Source organism: Falco punctatus (assembly GCF_963210335.1).
Source record: "Falco punctatus genome assembly, chromosome: 8".
Lineage (NCBI taxonomy): Eukaryota > Metazoa > Chordata > Aves > Falconiformes > Falconidae > Falco > Falco punctatus.
The window spans coordinates 37713694-37736027 of NC_137588.1; the positions used below are offsets into that span (position 1 = coordinate 37713694).

The 22334-nt window shown below is 34.1% G+C and overlaps 1 protein-coding gene across 1 annotated transcript in view; it reads right to left on the reverse strand.

Moving 5' to 3' along the window:
• LRP1B (LDL receptor related protein 1B) overlaps nt 1-22334 on the reverse strand; it is a gene marked incomplete at its 5' end in the record, with an annotated part of 587496 nt that overhangs the window by 213913 nt on the left and 351249 nt on the right. The window contains 5 exon segments of the mRNA XM_080399306.1: nt 3524-3673; nt 9017-9111; nt 9406-9580; nt 12961-13188; nt 14418-14549. Of these exon segments, the coding sequence (XP_080255432.1) occupies nt 3524-3673; nt 9017-9111; nt 9406-9580; nt 12961-13188; nt 14418-14549 (780 nt within the window).

A 22334-nucleotide genomic window follows, 5' to 3' on the forward strand; every position in this document is an offset into this window, starting at 1 on the left:
TCTGGTTTGATTGTTTAATAACAAAATTTCATGGCTGTATTATATAAAGTTTGTGTTCAAATACATTGTTCTAATATGTATGCTTCCACTGAAGAGCTATGACACATGTCTGATTTCATTGTATTGCTGGTTGAAAATTATTTTACATGATTTTCAACAGAACTAGCACTTATAGGTAGACTCATTCACTACATGACGTTACTTTATTTTATACTAGTAAACAACAACTAGAAAAAGGCTACTACTTACTATCATGGAATATTTTCTTTTATGTTTTTAAAAGTAATTTTAAACAACAAATTACATTCTCATTATAAAATCTACACAACCTAAATCATATTCCTATTCTGTAACTAAATGAGCTGAACTTTGTGGTTTTGGGTAAACTGTATTTCTGTGAGGCTCTGCTACAAAATCCAACAAAACTGCTGACAAAAGCCTTCAATAACTTTTTCTTCCCAGCTAAAAAATTACAGTAACTAATCAATACTTTTCTAGCAATGCTGTTTATGGTTCAGAGCCCTGTATCATTCAAGAAAGAATACAGTAGTTTGGAAATTCATCAGATATTGCTGCAAGTTCCTTTGTAATTCAAATCTTGTGATATGACAACTCTGCTCACCAATCCGGGAAATACATATAGTTCTCACCACAAAGGTAAATTTCCAACCAGTTTCAGTTAAGGAACCCTTTTCATTAAGTAACTTGGAAGGCAGGAAATGAGACTTCAAGCAGAATGCCAAATAGATCTATATAATTAGATCACACTCAGACACTGGCTACCAGGAAAACTGTTTAAAATCAGACACTGAATATATCCAATTCAAACATTAAAACAAGTATAGGAACCATTTTCTGAATGTTGAACAGAATATCACTGTACTGTGTAAGAAAATCTGAGATTCTCTCACATGGCAAATCCTGAGTTTCCAGAACAGTACTTGTTATCAACTTGTGTTGTCTGTAGTAGGTGTTGAAAATTATGGGAGGATAGGGTGCTGTGAATTAGATAAACTTCTAAAAGACCAGGAGAAACTATAGAGGTTTTTGAACTAAGTAGCAGAAGCAGATTACTATTGACCAAATGCAAGATAATAAACAGTGGGAGACACTACCAAAGCATTCACATGCATTTTTGAATGGTAAGTTAACTAAAAATGGCTGATGTTGCATGCACTGACATTTCACAGCGGATGTGTATTTGAAAAAAAAATAAATGGAAAGAGTAGAAAAGGATGTATGACTTCACATGGACCTGTTTTCTTTTAAGTCACTGATGAATTCAAATGGTAAAAAAAGTTTGCTTACAATATATATAGAAGAAACATTCCAACTATTTTATGTGTTTACCATGATTTTAGATACAAGCAGTCAAGAAACTTTACGAACTGGACAAAAAATGATGCAATAAACATCATAATGACTGTGATTCAGCTGCTATAACTTCCTATTGAACTTGTAGGCAAACAGATCGACAGAGGTACTATATTTTCCCACACTATCATGTTAAATCTTATATCAGAAAAATTATTCATTCTTATTTATTTACATATTATTAGTTACGATCATTTATGAATGACAGATCTCTTATATTTCTTCATATCACATTGAATTTTCAGTTCTGATCCATTTTACATGCATGAAAGCCTGACCCTAAGAAGCTATGTAAAGTCACCAGCACTTCAGGAAAACAGTTGGCATTTATGCTGCTATGTTCCATAACACAAAAACATACAGGAGAAATGAAAACAAAAATTTCTCATGTTTTTCAATCAGCACCTACAGTACTGTTTACAAAACTGTCTTTGTCTGCACTTTTATCCACCAGATATTTATACTGAATCATACTGCAATGTCATATTGCAGTTTATCATAACTATGGCTTAAAAAGAAAGGCAAAACCCAAAAAAGCAGAACAAACAGAAAACCCCAAACACGTTGTACGATTTGTTTACCCATTTAGAGTAGGAAGAATTGTCATTAATCATAAATCCAGAGTATCCCAAACTAGTAATATTAGATAGATATATGTTTTAAAACTACACAGCACACGTTCTCTCATCTCCACACCAGAAAAATTCAACTACTTTCAGGCAAAGAAGCATGAAACACTCTTCTTTAAATGACAGCTATTAACTCTTTATTCGGTATTCCAGGTGGATCATCACTGTTGCAGATTCTGTGAAGCACAGATTCAAGATAAGACTAGACATCTCAGTATGAAGGAATACTCTTTACACCACCTCATATTAAAGACTTCTCATAGCTCCCTAAGGAAGAGGTCATCTATTTCTAGTCACAATCAAATGAACAAAAGACAAGTTGTCTATATTAATGTTCATGACTCCTCGTGACACAGAACTTGCTTTTGTTTATGAATGCATATATAAAAGCATCCCCTCTCCAACAGATTTTAGCAGTATTTAGAGTTCAATACTGGTCAAATATGTGTATAATAAAGCTACTTTAGTCGTTACTACTTTAAAATATGACTTAATTTCCAACTTATGCATTTAGTCTTTGGAGTTCATTTAGCATAACTTTCACAAGCACACCACCTACGCATACATTATATAATTGATGGATCAAAATACTTTATTAAAAGACTGACAGCTGATGAGTCAACTACCCCAACAAACGTCTACTTATCAACTGCACCTTTTTTTTTAACATGAAAGATAAATGTAAATAATTTTTAATTGAACCAGAACAGAGGTCAGCAAAGCATTTGGAGGAAATATGGACAGCTCTAAAGTTATTTCTAGAATAATAAATACCAGTTCTGAGTCAGACTGAATTTTCTTAACACACTGTATCCTAACTCCAGCGAGGTTCAAGGACTGAAGATGCATATGAGATACAACGAATTTGAAGCAATACTCTTGTTCAGCAATCTGCAACTTAAAGACTTCTTGATTTTTTTAAAAATTTTTCTTATGTTACCATTCTTCTGATTATTTTTTTAGTAACTTAGATGTGTTTGAACATTCTAAACTTCTCTAATGCACAAAGTATAACAAACAGAACTTTTTTCCCCAATTAATTTAATACACAGAATTTTAGCAGATATCTGAAAATCCAAACAATGCATTTATCAAAATAATCAGTCATCAGTTCATAACCCAAAGAAGTTTTCAAAGCACAAGCCAATCAAACAAACCAGGGCCACTCTGAACTAAGAGTGGAAACAAGAGAGCTGCAGAAGAAACAAGTCATAATTCTCTGTAAGAAAGAGCATAACATATCCCCTTCCGAAATGCTTTACTATAGTAAATGTAAGCCATCATCAACCTGTTACCTGCATCCTGTATACAAATGCAAGATTATATTTATAAACATAAACTTGTCATACAGACTGTAAACTGTCTGTTCAATGAAATATATATATTAAAAAAATCACAAACAAACCAGTCTGTACTGTGTAATTTACATATAAACAACAATAGCTTCTTCAAGATATTTATTTTTCATTATTAATTAGCTTCCAATCATTTAAAAGTTAAGTTATTATCACCAGACTTACCCATAATGGTTAAAGCTGTGGCTTTTGTTAAGTCTTCTTTCATTGATTCTATTATTTCAAGATTACCACCATCCAAGTTGCATCTATTTATGGTTCCATTTCCTGAACTGATCCAGTAAAGTTTGTTCTCCCCATAATCTATTGATAAACCTGTAATTAATATATACAGGTTTAACTGTGGCTTGAGTTGATAATAAACATTTAGTGTTAAACTGTTTTCATAATAAAAGTGTAGTTATGAAATATATATACACACACAAAAAACTTTTATCCATTTATCTAGTCAAACTTTAAAAAAAAAAGACAGAGAGAGAGAAACAAACCAAACTGCCCATTTATACTGAAAAAAGCACGCTTTTTTTTTTTTAAAAAAAAAGATTTCTGCCTTTTATTTCTCCCAAAGTCTACACAAATCAATCAGTGACTGACTGATGAAATAGCATTATCTGGCAAAGAAAAATTACTTGAACAAACTGAGGTCTTAAGTGAGGTCATTAACTACTAGTTAATGCAAACTAGAAACCGTTATTTGTATTCTATAATAATGAATACTTAAAGACTTAGGAAAAAAGCTATTTTTTGTCATTCAGAACTACGAAAACTCTGCTCTCTGCCTACATGCACAGCCCTTCGCTTAGAATGCTAAAATACCAAAACCTAATACTAATTCTCAGGAAGTTTACAGTATTCATTTTACTTTTGCTTCATAGTGAACTGACCTCATGATCAGTTCTTTGGAGTTAGAAGAAAGGGAACCACAGAAATAAAACAGTTGCAAAATAACCTACTAAATGAACAAAGCATACAATTTACTGCAAGTAAAAGCAAAGAATGCAGAGATAAAGTGTTTCAGAATTCTATAATCCTTGAAGAACATTCAAGTAACTGTAGCAGGAGATCTTCCATGGTGAAATGTGCTTGGCATGGTGACAATACATGCCATAATAATTTGTTTTGGTGCTACACTTTTCCCAGAACTCATGTTAGGCACCCAGCAGACAGTTGCCAAAAAATACTATATTTCACTCCATAGGTCAACCTCTAGATACTGTACAGTACACTTCTTCCATCATGGAAACTGCTTCTCTGTGGAAAGCCAGATCTATTTTCAAAATCCTGATGGAAGGAAGGAGTGCTGCATGCTGCGGTACTTTCAGCTACCATCATGCCACTATTTCTTTACGTGTATTTGACATAGTAGGCCAAAAAGTGTCCATTTCTAAGCTTTTGAAAAACAGTTTTCCAGTTCCTTTACAGTTACTGCTATTTCCCCCCCTCTCTGTAAGTGTATCAGCCAGAAGAAAACAATCTACCCTCAAGAGAAGATAAGGATACCAAGTAGCGCCTTCAGGAGAGATTGATCTTGCAGCATCTCTCTGCACATACATGTTGTCCTGGCAACAGCATGTGCAGTATTTAGACCTAGCACAGGAAACTTTCCTGGGAATAGGAATGAACCTTGCTATGGATTACAATGGTAATATGCAAGTACAAAAGTTTCCTTACTCTGAGATGGATAGCATTTGCCGTCCTCTGTAACTCTTTACTGCTACCAGTGAGCTACTCACCTAGAAAAATCTATTTATGGGATTGTTGTGAATGCAATCTACACAGCTATTAAAATGTTATCTTGTCAGGTTTCCTACTTCTTCAGATATTAAACTGGTGCTTCCATATACGAGTATTTCAATCACCCAGCACCAACTGACAAGAAATAACATTCCTATCTCCTTCTACCCAAGCCTACCACATTTTTCTTCCCAAAGTATTTTGCTGTTGTGTTATTCACCTATTACCAACCTTTGTGAAAACATATTATTTCTATTTGTTTAGATTTTTTAAGGAACCGTCCCGTTTTTTCCAGTGAAAATTGGTGACTCACTAGCCATAAGGATCACAGATACTCATGATGCATTCTGTGTGGGTGACTGGCTTACACCTTGTGTCCCAGCTGCCAAAGTCAACCTAAATATGTGGATTGCAAAATACTGGTGTCAGAGAATTCCGTCGTGGTTTGTTTGTTTGTTTGTTTTTTGGTTGTTTTTTTTTTTTTTTTTTTTTTTTTGTTGTTTTGGTTTTTTTTTAAATATTTCCATGACTTAGGCCATCACTGTTTTCACAAGCATTTTTTAATTTCCTTACTGAAATTTCCAGAAATATGCTACTATTTAAAAAGCATATCATAATGACTATTCCAGCAATTCATACACAGAGGTTCCAGTCTTAAAACCACATATATAATTAGATATTTAGCTTTCACTACCAGAAAATCAAGTTTGAAATTTTAATTTGGAGCACCCTGAAGTACAAAGAAATGACTCTTGATAGCACTTTTCACACACTTACTTTTAAAATTATGTATTTTCCTCTATGTTTACCTGTGGAAATGTTCTGTAACAAGCGGTGGAAGCTTATGGAAACTGTGTTCCAAGAACTTTCAAGTTGGGGTTCATTCTTACTATCTAAATCAATTGAATGTTGGACACTGCTAATTACAAATTAGATGAAGTATAGGAACAGAATTTCCAATTTTTGTTCACATTTCCCACTTTAGAGACTTAAGAAAGGTTTTTTTTAACTGTTTATGGCTGATTACATTTCAGGTGAAAAATGAGTGCTTAAAATTAGGACGTCCTTAGGCTTGTTTCTCTGCTAAACATAAACGCATACTTAAGAAATAACTTTTTTTAAACAAACAAAATAAATTTAGGATGAAAATTTCAAAAGCTAATCTCAAGAACATTTTTGGTTAACACCTGCAACAATGTAGTTTTTGTAAACCATGTTATATAAAAAAAGAAAGCAAGGAATATTCAACTGGAGAGTCAGCCAAGAAAATGAAACAAGAACAGCTAGAACAGCAATCAGAGCTGTGCTATCATCATGAGCAAAACGGAAACTCCAAGTTTGTTCAGAAGAAAAGATTGAACTCTATTTCAAAAAACAAACACCCCTCCCTCAACCTGTAATTATGGAGTCCTTTGAAGTTAGCTGAGAGAGAATCCAGTACGTTTTTAAAGGTGATTTATCCCAGTTATTTCAAAACTTACTAACAATACAATACTCAACAATTTAGTAATAGCCATTTCCTTAACAACAGTCCAATGAATGCACAGTTTGTACTTTCAGGGTTTTATAACAAACAACTGCTTAACAGTTCAAGTTAACTGCTTAAAGTTCAAGACACCAATGATCAAATGATCTGCATCACAAAGTACAAAATTAAGCACTAATTCTGAACCCTTATGACTGCAGTTTAATGGAACCTCAGTGATTAGTTCCCTTTTTTAACAAATCTGTGTGTGTCAGTATTTCAGCTTTTATAGAGCTGCAGATAAAAATGAGACACAATGTGTAGCTGTTCCAAGATTATCAGTTTCCAAAATCTCCAAACTACATACTCCTGATGTTGATAAGAAATACTTTAATTGAAATAGTCTCCTCCTTTTAATAGAACTCAAATTGAGAAAAAAAAAAATCATCAGCATACTTCAGGTCACAGATTGGAAAATTTTCCCTCATTCTTAAAATTTTGAAATTATGCCTTAAGAAAACAAAAACCCCCATGACTTATCAGGACGTCCAACTCTTATAAGCCATATATTTGTTTTCCAGTAATCCACCTGTGAACTCACTTATTAGATCATTCACCTCGCTCCCCAAATATTCAATATCAGCACTGCATGAACTAGATTTTCACTTGTAGAAAAAGACAGCTTCTCAGTTAGAAATTAGATGCTAAATCAAAGTTTTAAGACTGCTACTCTCTGGCTCTTCAGCAATGTTTTCTTGTTCTTAGCATGAGAGTGCCAAGATGTTAATTAGCTTTATGCTAATGGTAAGGGTAATTTAAACCATTAAAAAAGGCATTTTGCATATATTTCTATTTAGAGTTCGATATTGGAAATTTAGTACTTATTTTATCTATAGTGTATCTGATAATTTTTCCTCAGACATGCAACAGAATTTGTTTTCATATCCATCAACAAAACTGAGCCAAGACATCTACCCATTAGAAAGTTTTTCAGAAATAGACAACTGCAAGCTTTACTTTCCCTTTACATACATACTTTACTCTACACACTTTGCATACTACATATTCTATGCTTTACATACTTTACAATTTAGCATGTTTTCAGAGAGCCAAGAAGGGAAAAACGGTTAAATCTCTACGGTTTCCTTATTATGCGATAGGTATCATTACTATGCAGGAAGATCCTTTCATCTGGAATATAACCTATTTGAAGTAATTCTTATCAGATCTCAAAGGTGTTAAAAATTAATCCAACACTATAGAAAGAAAAAACATTGTTTCACTTGCAGCTCCATGGTGAAGTAAAAAAGTAATGTTGCAATCATCATTCCTCCAAGCTTACAGGAACATTTAACTGCACGAACAGTCCATCCGATACCAGTGAGACTTTACATGTCCATGAAGAAAAACATCAGAAAACCCACATGGATTTGCACATGCAGCCTTTGACAGAACTGATATACTTACAAGGGAGGGGAGGGGGGAAAAAAACAAAAAGGAAAAGAAAAAAAAAAGGAGTACTTACCATTCTACCACGTATTTGGTTCAGTGGCTTTACTGCTACTCAGAACAAACTCAATGACAGAAACCATAAGGACTGCAATTTAGGACCTATGATCACAGGATATTCAGTGCAAAATGTTGCACACAGGCTTATTTCTTAATATTGTCATAATATTATTAAATGTGTTTATGGTTTATACTTCACCTTAAAATTAGTGGGTTTACCACTCCTTTTCCTCCCAATAAATAACTGTCTCTTCAAGTGGATAGACAGAAAATCAAATCGACAATAAAAGACACTAAATAATTTCTACAAAATTATTTGAAATTAGGGTCTAAAATGCATTCTGTGTTGCTTTGTTGTCAAATTTATTCAGATATTTGTCATATTTACTTCAGCCTGCTTAAAGCATTCAGTTATGAAAACCCATAGATGCCTTAATATGTAATCACTTTATTTATAGGTCATTAATAAGGCAACAACAATTGTTGTAACCACTTTAACTCTAAAAAAAAAATGAAATTACAAGAAGAAAAGATACCTGAACCAAAAATAAATGCAGTTGGGATTCTGGTGAGGAAGGTTCTACATTTGCAGTCAGAGTATCCTCTCACATACATTCATAACTGAAAAGCATCCTCTCTATGCTTTTTTCCCCATGACCAAAAGACTGAGAAATACAGACAGCTTCTCATTCACCTTCGGTCTACGGTAATCCTAGAGGTTAATAACAATGTATGTAGCCCACTAGAATAGATTTCAATTAGAATGGGCCAAAAATATCTTAAATTGCAAAACACAGGGGTACATCAGTGCTTTTCATGTCTTTATGTCTGTTCTTATCTCTGTTATACAGTGCATGAAAAACATCATTGTATACTTAAACAGCATTTCAAGATAATGTCTGTAATAAAGCACTATCAAATAAAAAAACAACAGGAAAAAAGGTATTTACCAACAGGATCTTTTTGATTCTGAAAGAGTATTTTGCTGTTGCTGCCATCCATGTTTGCCATGTTAATTGTGTTACCATCCGTCCAGTAGAGCTTACTGAAGAAGAAGATGAACATATTTCAAATGTTGCTTTGTTTACACAGTATTTTTAATGCATCAATAGGGAAAACATTCCTAGAAGCAGGCAAAATATACAACTAATGATTACATGATTTAATCAACAGTAAGCTTTGGTAGGGAAGCAGTACTCAGAAATCTCAGCAAAATCTTTGAAACACATGCATTTACCTTAAGTTTGAAACAAAACAGAAAGGGCAAACTCAAAATCTGAAAACTCAGCTTGTGACAAGCTTTACCACAGTTCATTTGTTAAAACCACAGATATCTTACCCTTTTACTGGGTGAACTGCAAGACACTGGGGTTTATCGATTCCATGGATGATTGAGGTTTTCAAGGAACCATCTAAATGTGCCACATTAATTTGTGTTTCATCAAATTCTGAGCTAATCCAATATAAATTACGTGATATCCAATCCACTGCAAGACCTCTGATACTCTGGATATCTGCAAAAAGTGAAAGTAGTTATTCTCTTTATTTTCTGTCTGGATTATTCTCAGACTTAGAGAAAAAATCCCAACAATATCTTCTACAGCTTGTTAACAATATTGTGCAATATGCTACTCAGATGTCTGTACAAACTGGTTGCCAAGAATTAATAATAATTATTTTTCTTCTTGGGCCTGATATACTTGCAATAAGAACATCAAAACTGCACTGAAGATTTAGGAAATCCTCCATAAATACTTATTTTAAAGTTAGCATAAAACACATTGTCCAAAAATAATAATCAGACAGACGGTGAATTTTCTCAGTGTACTTTTCTACTTACAAATGCATTTATTACTCAATGCACTATTAAGAAGTGTGGTTTGTGGTGGGTTTTTTTAATGGATGATGATGTAGAATGAATTACCCTCCACTGGAAAGTTCAACACTCACAATTACTAAACATAAATATTATTCATGATGTAAGAGGAAGGCTCATACTTCTTTAGTTGTGAGTTACACTTTACATAGAGAGCATTAAGTGGCTTTCTAAGGTAAAACTATGCTGAAGTTTAAAAGCCTACTTCCCTCTTTATCACTGGGAAGACTCAGTATGGAGTATCTGAATTAAAACCACTGGTTTATAGCACACTTCTACAGCATGTTAGTAGGTAAGTAGCTACATGACTGAAGAAGTTTTGGTTTTATTTCTGAAGGCTTTTGAAGACTCCAACTTACTCCCCTGCTTTCCTGGAAGTAGCTAAACATCTGTCAGCCAATGGAAAGTAGTGAAGGAATTTCTTTTGCTTTGCTTGTGCACACAGCTTTTGGTTTTCTTATTAAACTGTCTTGATTTCAACCCATGAGTTTTCTCACTTTCATCCTTCTAACTCTCTTCCCCAGCCCACTCACATGGAGTGAGCAAGCAGCTGTGTGGGGCTTAGCTGATTTCTGGGGTTAAACCACAGCAGCAGTATTACCTGCAGTAGTGACAAACGAATATAATATGATCAATTTAGTACCTTCACAAGTGTCTTTGTATGAGATAGTCTTCCTTAGCAAGACACTGATTTTTTTTTTTTAAATATATTGATATCTGCCTTAAATGCTGCATACAAAATCACTGCTCATCATTTAGATACCAACAAGCTGCTCTGCTTTGGCATAGCAATGGTTCATACTGTACAGCACCTTTGAAGATGAGGAAGCAGGCTAAGGGCGATTTCATGATTTCATTATAGTTCATAGTTTATACACTCTCTCTTTGTCAACTTCGTATGATTACTTCCACTGACAGAATTATTGTCATTGACAAACTAACATGGATGTGGCTATGGACTGACTTGCCTATACCTAAGGTCAAACAGTGATTGGGCATTAGGAAGTCTGCCAATTTTAGAGAATGCAACAAAGGCCACTGAATTCAGAGCCTTGACCCATTTTAAACTGATCCCCTGCCTTTTTGGTTGTGGTTTTTTTTTTTTTTTTTTTTTGTTGTTGTTGTTTGTTTGTTTGTTGGAGGAACTAGAAAACAAGCATTTCATACTTTTAAAAAGATTAAACTATGACTTTGGCATCTTTGTGACATTAACATAAGACTTCATCCTGCAAGAATCCCACTAGTATGTGCTTACAAAGCTTCTTATGCTCTCATAAGAAGTATAAAAATACAACTGTAAGTAAATGAGATCATTTTCACATAGTAAGTAGTCTTTAGAATGTTTTGATGTGCCAGAACATGGTAAATTTGCATATTTTATATATAATGAGTTACATCTGGCACAGAAAAAAAGAACAACCCAGAAAACCTCCAGCACAGAAGCTACCACAATAAAAAGAATGCTGATTAAGTTTCATTAAGTTGACAAGTTTTGTGATTTTTCACTATATATTTTATATAGTAAACAATGTTTTTTGGAATACTACCATTTAAAAACACAAGAACTCTTCCTCTTCTGGGCACCTCAATGATGTAAAGACTAGCTCTAAGAGGCATTCTGAACTTTGCTTTCATTACTGGTACTGAAAAAAATCTCCAATTATTAATAAAGTTGTCTCTGAGATAGCAGGTGACAAACCCAAGATACTTACACAAAATAAATAGGTTCATCAATCCACACAGCCAAGAATTAATATTGCCACAGTTGTCCAATGATTTCCCAAAATATGCTAATTCAGAACAAAATTCTTCTGGAGTGACACCAGGGGCAGAACTTTATTTGGGGAAATCATCAAAAAATTAATCAAAAAACTAAAGAGGTCTCTTTGGTTTTTTTTTATTTGTTCTCAAAATCAGAAAAGGTCTGATCTTGCAGAAGTGATTTTTTTCTTTTCATCTCTTCCCCTTCAAACACATATTTAACAGTTGAGGAACCAGAGTTTACAGAATTTGCCTTGAGATAATTGCTGTCAGAACAGTTTTCTATGTTCAAGCAGATAGTTATATTACAAAATAGAAGAACATTGTGTGGTGCTAGGAGAGGAACTGATAGTGGTTGGACATGAACAAACAAACAAACCCCAGCACTAGGCAAGGAAAAAAACCGGTATCACTTTAATACTGAAGCTACTGCCATAGGGTTGAAGCATCATGAACAGACTTTACAATCCATTAGGTTTCTGTACTCAAAGTACAAAGCAAAAGTGCCGGAACAATGGAAGTGTTAACTACAGAAAAAAACAAGCCAGCTATGATTTTCCATTTGCAATATTTTAGGATTCCTTGTATCGCTGTAAGCAATCTACCTGTAAGGAAAAAGCTCAGTAAAAAGGAAAACCCGAAATGTACTGTTATAAGTAACTGAAGCAGCACTGATGGAACAAAAGTTTACAGGATTGAAAGACACAGACTCAAGACCACTTCCTCACAGCATTCAAGTACTGCAAACCGCCTGATGGCAATCAGTTTGAACAAGACACATGCTGGAAGAAGACAACAGGTAAAACCATAACACCAGTATTACCAAAATTACAGAGCTACCATACCATGTGTTTCATGAATGGTGCCAAAGCTGAAAGATCTACATAAACTGGAAAGAAAAAAATAACTCTGATGCAGCTAATTTCTTCGGTAGGTCAGCACTATGTCAGGATACTGTTATTTTTCTGCTTTTCATTTTATTACTTCTACCTTCCCCAGAAGACATTATTTCCATTGTTTACAATATTTCCAATCTCATATAAAAGCAATGTTAAAATAACACCACAATTTATTTAAATAAAAATGAATTGTGAATCAATAAAATGAAGTGGAATCCAAAACAAAATTATGCTTTCTTATTGTTTAGATCAATTATCCAATACCAGTGGAAGGTACACTCAACAAGAACTTTGGTACATATTTTAGCATGCTTATAACTACAATTAATTATTATTACTTCAATGTTATGGTATTTACCTCTTGAAATAATGGTTTCTAAGCCAGTGCCATTAATGAAGGCACGCTTGATGGTCTGTGTTTTCACATCAGTCCAGTATAAGCGCTCCTCCGCAGCATCAAAATCGATGACTGTCACATCATCAATGTCAGGAACAGTGAAGGCTGTGATGAAGTTGAAGTATGGGTTTTCTATGTCCACCCCTCTTATTTCCGAATGCCTTGCATAAAGAAGAAACTTCTTCCTTTCTGTTAGAAAAAAGAAAACATCACTCCTCATCCTCTGCACAACATCGCTAACAGAAGTTCAAGTCATTCATTTAAGATCACTTTACAAATGTGTAAATAAAGTTTACATGAGTGATTTAATATCCAGAAATCCTGCAGCTTAGTGACAATTGAGAAATAAACTATGCCAGAAAGCACAAAAACGTCACAGGAAAAATGTATTAATTCTGGATGCTGGACATGATGTTACTGCAACCTAAAGCCGTATGGTCTCATGAATGTGTAAGAGAGAATGTTAAAAATGCTATTTTAAAATTTTTACTCCACTTATCCCAATCACAAAAATATGGTTTCATTTGCCAACATATCCTGACAGATAATAAAATTTGGTATCTCAGGGCAACAGAGTATCACCGTAACAGAGAAGTTTCCCAAAAAAATGAAACTCAGTAGGAATTCCACAATGTACATGTAAGCAGTGAAAGGCAAACAGATGGGAAAAAAAAACAAAAAAAACCCCAAACATTGATTGTTTTAATTTAGACATTTCCTAATGGAAAAGGTTAATACATTAAAGGCAAAACAGACTTCTGTTTTTCTAATCTCAACAATCTAAATTATTGGAGCAAATGTCTGCTCCAAACAGTTAAGGTAACTTTCTTCACCGCAATACCCTTGATACAATGAAGTATTTTTCTGTATTTCCTAAACATTATTAATGCACACTGAAAAGAATACTATAGTACAAGGTTTAACTGATAAAAGACACAATTATTTGACATTTAAACAGCTTTTATAACTTAAAAGTCTTTACTGCAATTCTTTATAAAACTCCCCTGCAAAGCTGCATGTCTAATATTTACTCTTAGTTTCATTTTTAAGGATTAAGAAAATGAAGACTACTTTAGAAGAACAGGTAGAGATTCAAACATGAAGCATATTTCTGTCATTCAGCTTACCTGACTCCATTTTTTGGTGACACACTTTACAGTATACATCTTTCTGTTTTGTAGAGATAACTTTTACTAACATATACACAAGGAACAGGAAAAAATGGCTATGGTATTAAACATCAAAGCTACACACACCTCATATATTAGAGTGAGTTATCAATTCTCAAAAAGTAGATATCGCTTTAAAATATACCATCAGAATGTACTGTAAAGATTGTTTTTAAGATTGTGTTTTAATTTGTCCAGTTCAAAATTCTAAAATAAATACAATTGTCAGACTTTCGGAGGAAAACTTACCGTAACATGTTTTCTTGTCTAAAGACAGTTTCATCAGATGTGGACAGGCACATGCCGCACTTCTGTTGTGATTTATCAGACACATGTGAGAACATGGACCTCTGCCCTCATTAGCAGCACATGGATTGGAAGCTAAAATGGAATAATGAAATACACAAAATATAAGAACACTTTTTGGGACTAATGTTTGTCAAACTAGCATAAGCTACACTGGTGAGAAAGGGGTGAAAATTCTGTTTGAATACAAAGCTGGCCTCATTGGTTAAGCTTTTACTCGAATCAACTCTTCTAGGTTAATATTCAAATCTCGTCCAAGCATATAATGGTGTATTTGTTTGTTTGTTTGGTTTTTTTTAAACATGGAAAGTATTTTACACTCCTAATCAGGACACATGGGATAAAAAAAAAAAAAAAAAAATATTAACATGATGAGGACCTGAACAGCAAATTTCATTTTGTGAAGAGCCAACCCTTAGATTATGCAATGAATTTTGGCAATGTCAATGTCTCCTCTCAATTTGATCTACCTACTGGAATCTTACTTGGAAATCTAACATGCAATAATAATTTGAAAAAAAACCAAAAAACACACCAAAGTATTTCTACTTTCCTCAGAGAAAAACCTCTCTGAAGTGCAGACTTATTCAAGTATCTTCCTATAGTTCACTGATTGCACAAGATGTGCTAAAATTGCTTTAAAGAGCACAAAAAAGCTGACCGGAGAAGACTTCTTAGTATTACAAAACCTAGAAGTTATTCTTATTATTTTCATCAGTTATTATACACACACAGTTCCAGAGCACTCCTGAAGAGACATTCCAAGCATAAAAAGAAAGTAATGTTGATTTTTCCGTTTACTGAAGGAACCTTAGAAAATTAACTATGATGAAAAGGGAAGTGGGAATGACTGAGTCATAAAGACAAACTTATAATTAACAAAATCAATTAGTTTAGAATATATTCCTCCAACGCTGTACTAGCCTGCAATATAAGTAATTAGATAAGTAGACAAATCTGATGTATGAATTTCTTTGCAAAATAAATTTAGCTCAGAATCAAGCACTATAATTTGAAGACACACTTCATTGCACCATTTCTATTTCATCAGCTCATGCTTCCTTAATTTTTTCTACCAACTCCTAAAACCTTAAACTACTTACTTGTCTGGCCAGTGCTACAGGAAAAACGAAACTTTCAAAACCCTGGATAAATAGATTAATGAAATCCAGCATCTTCCATCATTCTATTTAAAAATTACAGAGTTTTACAGTTTTCTGTAAAATGATCTAATTTGCCCCTTTCAAACACTGGCAGGCAGCACTGGAGGCCACTCAGCACCCTACCTGCCTTTGCAGTGTCTCCTGTTATCCCAAGGTTTATTAAAAAGAAGCATCCCATTTCCATTCTGTCAGCTCTTCTAAACCTCTGTCAGTCAGCTGGCCAATAAGGTTAAAAATATTTATTCTTGGTTAATGACTTAGTATCTTCTTTGACTGCTAATGGACTGTAAATACCTTATTATTTTTACTCAACGACTAGATTTGATTCTGCTTTTCCCCAAAATTACAATAGATAAATATTTATTAAACATCTTCACTTTTCTTGTATCTGGGGTAAGTAACAATGTGCAAAAATCTGGGGTGCTTTCTTTTAGTAAGTTCACAACTTTGTGTGGCTGACAAAAAATAGGAAGCTGAGGAAAACAGACTAAGTTAAGAAGGTTCCAGGAGCCCTTCTAGATAAGAATCAATCATTAATGGACTGTTAGTATGAATAAATAAAAGTCATCTATCCCTATGAACTACACATAAAAAATGAAACATAATGTCATATTTTGACAATACTGTGAAGGAGATAATTTAGGTTGTAAGGGATCTGTGGAGATCATCTAATGATTCAACCTCCTGAATTTTTTGGCATTAACACTGCTGCTGCGAGATTTAAAATTTAGTCATATGTTTTGTAAAACAGCATCTCCTTTAATTTATTTGCCAATACAAAGCAGTAATTTCAGTGGAACCTGAACCTCTTTATATGCATACAACTGCCTGTGGTGAGGATCTACTTAGGGCCTAAGAATAATCATCCCCATATTGTTTTTCTGTGCAAGTAGTGCATTGCATTCTTCTGTACAAAAGTTGCTATTTGAGCATGGAATTCAAACAAAAGAACATACAGAAGAGAAAATAAAAGGCATGCTGGTTAATGATCATGTTAAAGAAAGGGTCATGATTAAAGTACGCTACAAGCACCAACAAAGAGGAGACAGTACAATTTATGTGCTGTCTGTCCACATCACAATTCACTTATCATGGAATACAAAATTAGTGGAAGAATAAGTGTTACAAAGCAGATGTATTTGTTTCCATGTGCTTGTGCAACTGGAGGAGTAAACTACCATAATCTAAAAATTACTTAAACCAGCACATAGGTATATATTCCTTTCATATTCATACTGCTTTCATCGAATAGGTATGCTATTGCTTTGACTCAAAAGTTTGGCTATTATTTCCTTGTGCTAGCTCTAACACTTGCTTCTATTTCTATTGTGAATAACCACATAACCATTCCTTATTCACCTTCCCCATGCCAGTTACGATTTCAACAACTGCCATCATACAGAAGCCTATCTATAAGCTGCATTTCAAGAAGCACAAGCTTACCTGTCCTCATACAAAAACTTTTCCCATACTCTCAACGAGCCTGTTAAGCTTTCTCACTATCTTTTATATAATCTGTATACAGTATTCAAGATATGGGAGTGATGTGGATATATATACAGCATTACAGTTCACTATCTGTGGTACTTTATTCTCTTCCTAATCATTTCCACCCATCTATTTTCCTTTTTATCATGGCAACCCACAGAACTGGTATTTTCACCAGCTGGCCAGCCTTTTGCATTATTTGACTGATTGCCACTGTTGATTGCTTGTCAATCTATTTCTTTTACAGTCCTGTACACAGACACACATATGTCACTCTTTATCATCATATTTCTTCTTGATTGCTCTCTAAAACATTATGTAAACCAAATGTTTATTTTTCTTGACCAGTAACCCGGAAAAAAAAACCTCAGACATTCAATCACCAGTTGACAAATGAGCAGTTACTCTGACAACCTCTGAATATCCATTCACTAGGAACCAACTTATCCTCCATATTAAATTCGTATTGAACCTGTATCTTCTTCACATCCGATTTTAGCTAGGCAAAATTTTAATCTCGTACTTTAATGGTGCATGTTATCATTCAAATTCTGCTTACACTTTCAAATATATGCACTACAGTTACATCAAAAGGATACTTTTAAATTGCTGACAATCTATTCCCACTCATATTTAAAACCAGTTATAGATCTAACTCTTTGCTCACCATTAATGCTTTCTGTAGTATTGCTTTTCATAGGGCCAAAGATCCTTCTGCTGTACTCAGTCAAGTTAAAATCTTTACACTGCCTGATTATATCCAACTCTTTTAGCATTAATAATTTGCACTTGCAAGTTAGGACTGATCAGACAATGCATTAGTTCTAAAGTAAGTATTTATTTCCTATATTCACTATTTCAGTTTTTAATCTTTCACTTGAAGAATTAGTCAGCATACCATCTAACAAAAAAATTATATTCACCGTTAAAACAAAATAACCAAGAATATTATCTCAAAGTTGGCACAGTTCTTCATGATACTCTTTTGCGTATGGTATTGTTACCGAAATCTCAGAATGAGGAACTTATCGACACCAATGTGATGTAGATAAGCAGACACTTCTTTATTGACGGCCGGGTGCATGAGTGAGTCCTCTCACGATCAACGCACGCCAGGTCTCAAAATCAAACACCATATATAATACTTACCATACATATTCATTAAGTATTCATGCATAATCATAACATTTCCCAGAAATCATTAACATATTCTCCTCCCATATCCGATTCTGCGCAATAAAGCTTAGAAAGATCCAGAAATGGGTCTGGGGTACGATTTGGGTAGGTGGTATATGAGTCGGTGGTCGCGATCTCCCCCTGCCGGAATTACCTTTTACTAAAGTTCACGGTTTCTTGGCAGGTAACTAACTATAAGCTGTTCCAGTCGACTCTCCCCAGTTCCCATTAATCCTACATTCTGACATCTCAATATACTTTCTATATACAGAAGACTAGTTAGATACAAAGAAACCTTTCAAACCCTAAATTATTACTTAAGCTTCAACAATGATTCCAACCCATTCTTCTGGCCTTAGTACAAAATGTACAAAAGGTCTCACAACTACTTTTACTAAATAATCATAACTTTCTTCAACATATATTTGTATCCTCCTATATTTCTATTCTATAAAATAACTCTATAAAATCAGATAATCAAACCAATAAAATCAATTGATCTCAACTCTTTAACAAATCGACAACAGTATGATATCTTTATGGTAATCTGAATTAATTTATTTAATGAATCTCTGATTCCCATGGCACCCCCACTGTACAGTTTGAGATAAAAGGGTGCTGCAAAATAAACAGTGAAATATGTAATTAATTATATAAGTCCATAACTAATAAATGAGTGCCTGGAATGATAGACCTTAAAAAAGCATACTGACATACTAGGCAGGTAAGAAACGCAGATGTAAAAGAGTAACAAATGTGGTAACGCTAGAGTATTGCCAAGTGGAAAGACCAAAGGCAATAGTACTTTTAAGAGCAGGTACTATGCCTTATCAGAAACTTTCTAAAAAATCAGAAATTTCCTGTTAAAGTACATAATAAAAAAGCAGTGGCAAAGGATTAAATTAGATCCAAGTGTGAAAAGAAACACAAGAGTTACATGACAGAGTGACTAAGAAATAAAATGCCTGACAGAATTCAATATATGTATAGTAATATACCAAGAAAAAAACAATCTCAGGTTACATACATGAGAACGGGCACTGAAATAGCATCTATATCTGCAAGATCCTTTTCTGAAGCAACAGATTTATCCTTATGAAATGGCTGTCCAATACCCCTCTTACTACAAGAGCTAGGACACAGTGAACAGAATTATCAGGTATTAGGACCGAAACAGACAAGACAAGGTCCTCCCTCACACAGTGCATAGTTATGCACCACAGCCATCTGTCCAAAAAGCTGTAGACATCAAGTTTGTGTAAGTTCAAAAGTCAACTAGAAAAGGTCATGCAAGAAGAATCAAAGGCTTTAAAGCCTTTGACTCACAAAGACACCATTTTAGGTTCAAAAATCACCGAGTTAAAGGTTACTGGAAGTTGACAGGCTGTAGGGGAGGAGCATGGCTGTTATCTCCCCCCAGGTCCATAGTTTCATGTAGCCACTGATCAGTCATTGTCAAAGACAGGCTGCCGAGTTAAGACAAAGGCAGAAGACACTGCTTGTATATTAAAAAAACAAAACAAAACAAAACAAAAAACCACGCTGAACAACAGAACTTTCATAAAGCACAGAGAAATCAATTTTAAAGTTCAGAAAAATTTATATATTTTGCTTGATTTGTAATCCTTATGCCAATCTTGCTGCTGGTTTTGAAGTAAAAAGAACATACACAAGAAGGCTGTAATAAAATCTCACACTAATAGAATGTTTAACCCCTGCCCACCCCCACCCCCCAATAAAATAGCCAGAGCTTCCTTTACGTGCATCTTAAGATATATTTCTGTAAAACAGCTGGCAATCCAGGCCTCAACAGCACACTGTAACAAAGCAGTGCTATGAAGTTAAATGTTTTGCATGTTTTAATTACAAAAGAGTTCAGTGGTACCAACATACTTTATATTCAACAGTTATTCTACTGCTGGTCCTGATATTTAGTCTAAAAAAAAAAAATCTGCAAAAAGAAAAATAATGCCATGGCCATGGTGGGGTTTTTGTTTTGTTTTTTTATTCAAATACTCTTGAGAAATGCAAAAACCTGGGGAATGTGTGAGAAATTCACAGCTTTCTAGCTGTTTTCAAGCTGTGATCACTCCAATGCACTATATTTACTCATCTCATCGCTATCCTCAGTATTACAACTCATGGTACAAGTGCAACTGCTTGTGCCTAATAGAAGCCCTTGTTCTTTGCAGAAAGTGGATTTTTTAAATATAATAAATTTAAATATAAATAATTTAAATATAAATAAATATTCTTCCTCGAAAACCTGTTTGCTATGCTGATAGCATTCCTGACACACAGCTTTGATTCCTTGAAGATGAATAGGTCTCAAGCTCACGTTCCCAAGATGTGACATCATTCTGCATTAGATCATGAAACCTTCTACAATCCCCTGTGGTTTACTGACAGATGAACCTATCGTCTGTACAAAGTACCTCACTACAGCATCACTACCTTAAATTATCATCTGTCCTAGATTAAACTGAAATAGTGTTGCTTTAGGCTACAGGAATTTATTTAGCACTGCTCTACCTTATTTAAATCAAATTAAGTTGCATGATAGATTTTAAAAGCTAATAAGCTTTCACCTACATAGGTGACCCAGATGTATACCTATGGAACTGTGACTACAAAATGTTTGTCCTTCAGTACTATATATATACACTGCCATTTTGCAATGTAAATCTACTGTTTATTTTATTTTGGGATTCTAAATTGCATGCTATCTTGTTTAATTTACTGCAAAATTGCTACAAATTCAAGAGAAAAATTAAGACATAATCACATAGTGTCACCATTTTTCTCTAGTTCCAATAAAGCTATGTACTGGAGATTTGTAGAAAGAAATTGGTTCCATCGAAAGAGAACAATTTAGCGCAAACCCAGAAGGTCAATCATAAATCAGAATCTGGTGTTTACTACATCATAAAATAAAAGCTGCAATTACACAACTTCATATTTGAACTTCTTGATTCTGGCAAATAGCAACTTAAAACTCTTCTACAGCTTATACCTTGCCTTGAGGCCAAGGTATCTGTGACTCTAGAATACTGACTGATGTTTCCCTAGGCTATAGTCTCTCTCTAAAGACATTGCCTGGCCCCAGTCCAAACAGAAAACAGTTGTTTTATTCTGACAGCAAGAAATGGTTAATGCTTCTGTGAAAACACCACATACAGAACACTTCCTCAAATACCAAAGTTCAAGAAGTGACTAATTATTAAAAAAAACACAAAAAACCAACAAAACCCATTGCTTGAAAGGGATGTGCAGAGATGCATATTTACTCCACCAATATTTTAAGACCCTAAGCATACATACCCTTTTGCCCAGAAGACAGGCAGCTTTGTTAGAACTATACCCCAGTCTAAAAATTAAATTCTTCTAAGAGGTTTATTTTAAAAAGCAATAAGTCCCAAGGAACTTGACATCCACTGAAAACCAGTAACATTCTTCTTTAAAGTAAGTTCATTATTCTTTTAAAATTAAATAATCACAAAAATGTATCCTGACAGCATATGTCACATATCGCAAGGTGGATTACAAGTTGTTCACTGTGAGTCCTTATCACAATTGTCATCATGCATGAATACAACTCACAAACAGTAAGTTGTATTCACTGCTCGCCCTGTTTCAGTGCACACTATTAGCATTCTTCAAATCTTTTGACTACCAGTGTGCAGGGAGAATTTTACTTGCTGGTAGTCATTTACATTAGAGCTATATCCATAGTCTTCTATGTGTAACTAATGCAGAACTGGGTTCTAAGACGTTTACAAAGCCATACAAAACTGTGAGGATTTAATGTTTTCAAAGAAAGATTGCTCAGAACCTACTAACATAAAAGTCTGAATAGGTTACTGAGCAATACAAACCCTGTGTGAGAAGACAAACAAAGTATAATTTCTCAATATTTAAAAACCTCAAGTATACATGATAGGAATTTTTAAGTAGTTTCTATTACCATCAGCTTTTTGGCAGAAGAGGTGAATTTTATCTGGAGATCACGGAACATTCTATAACTAATTGGTGG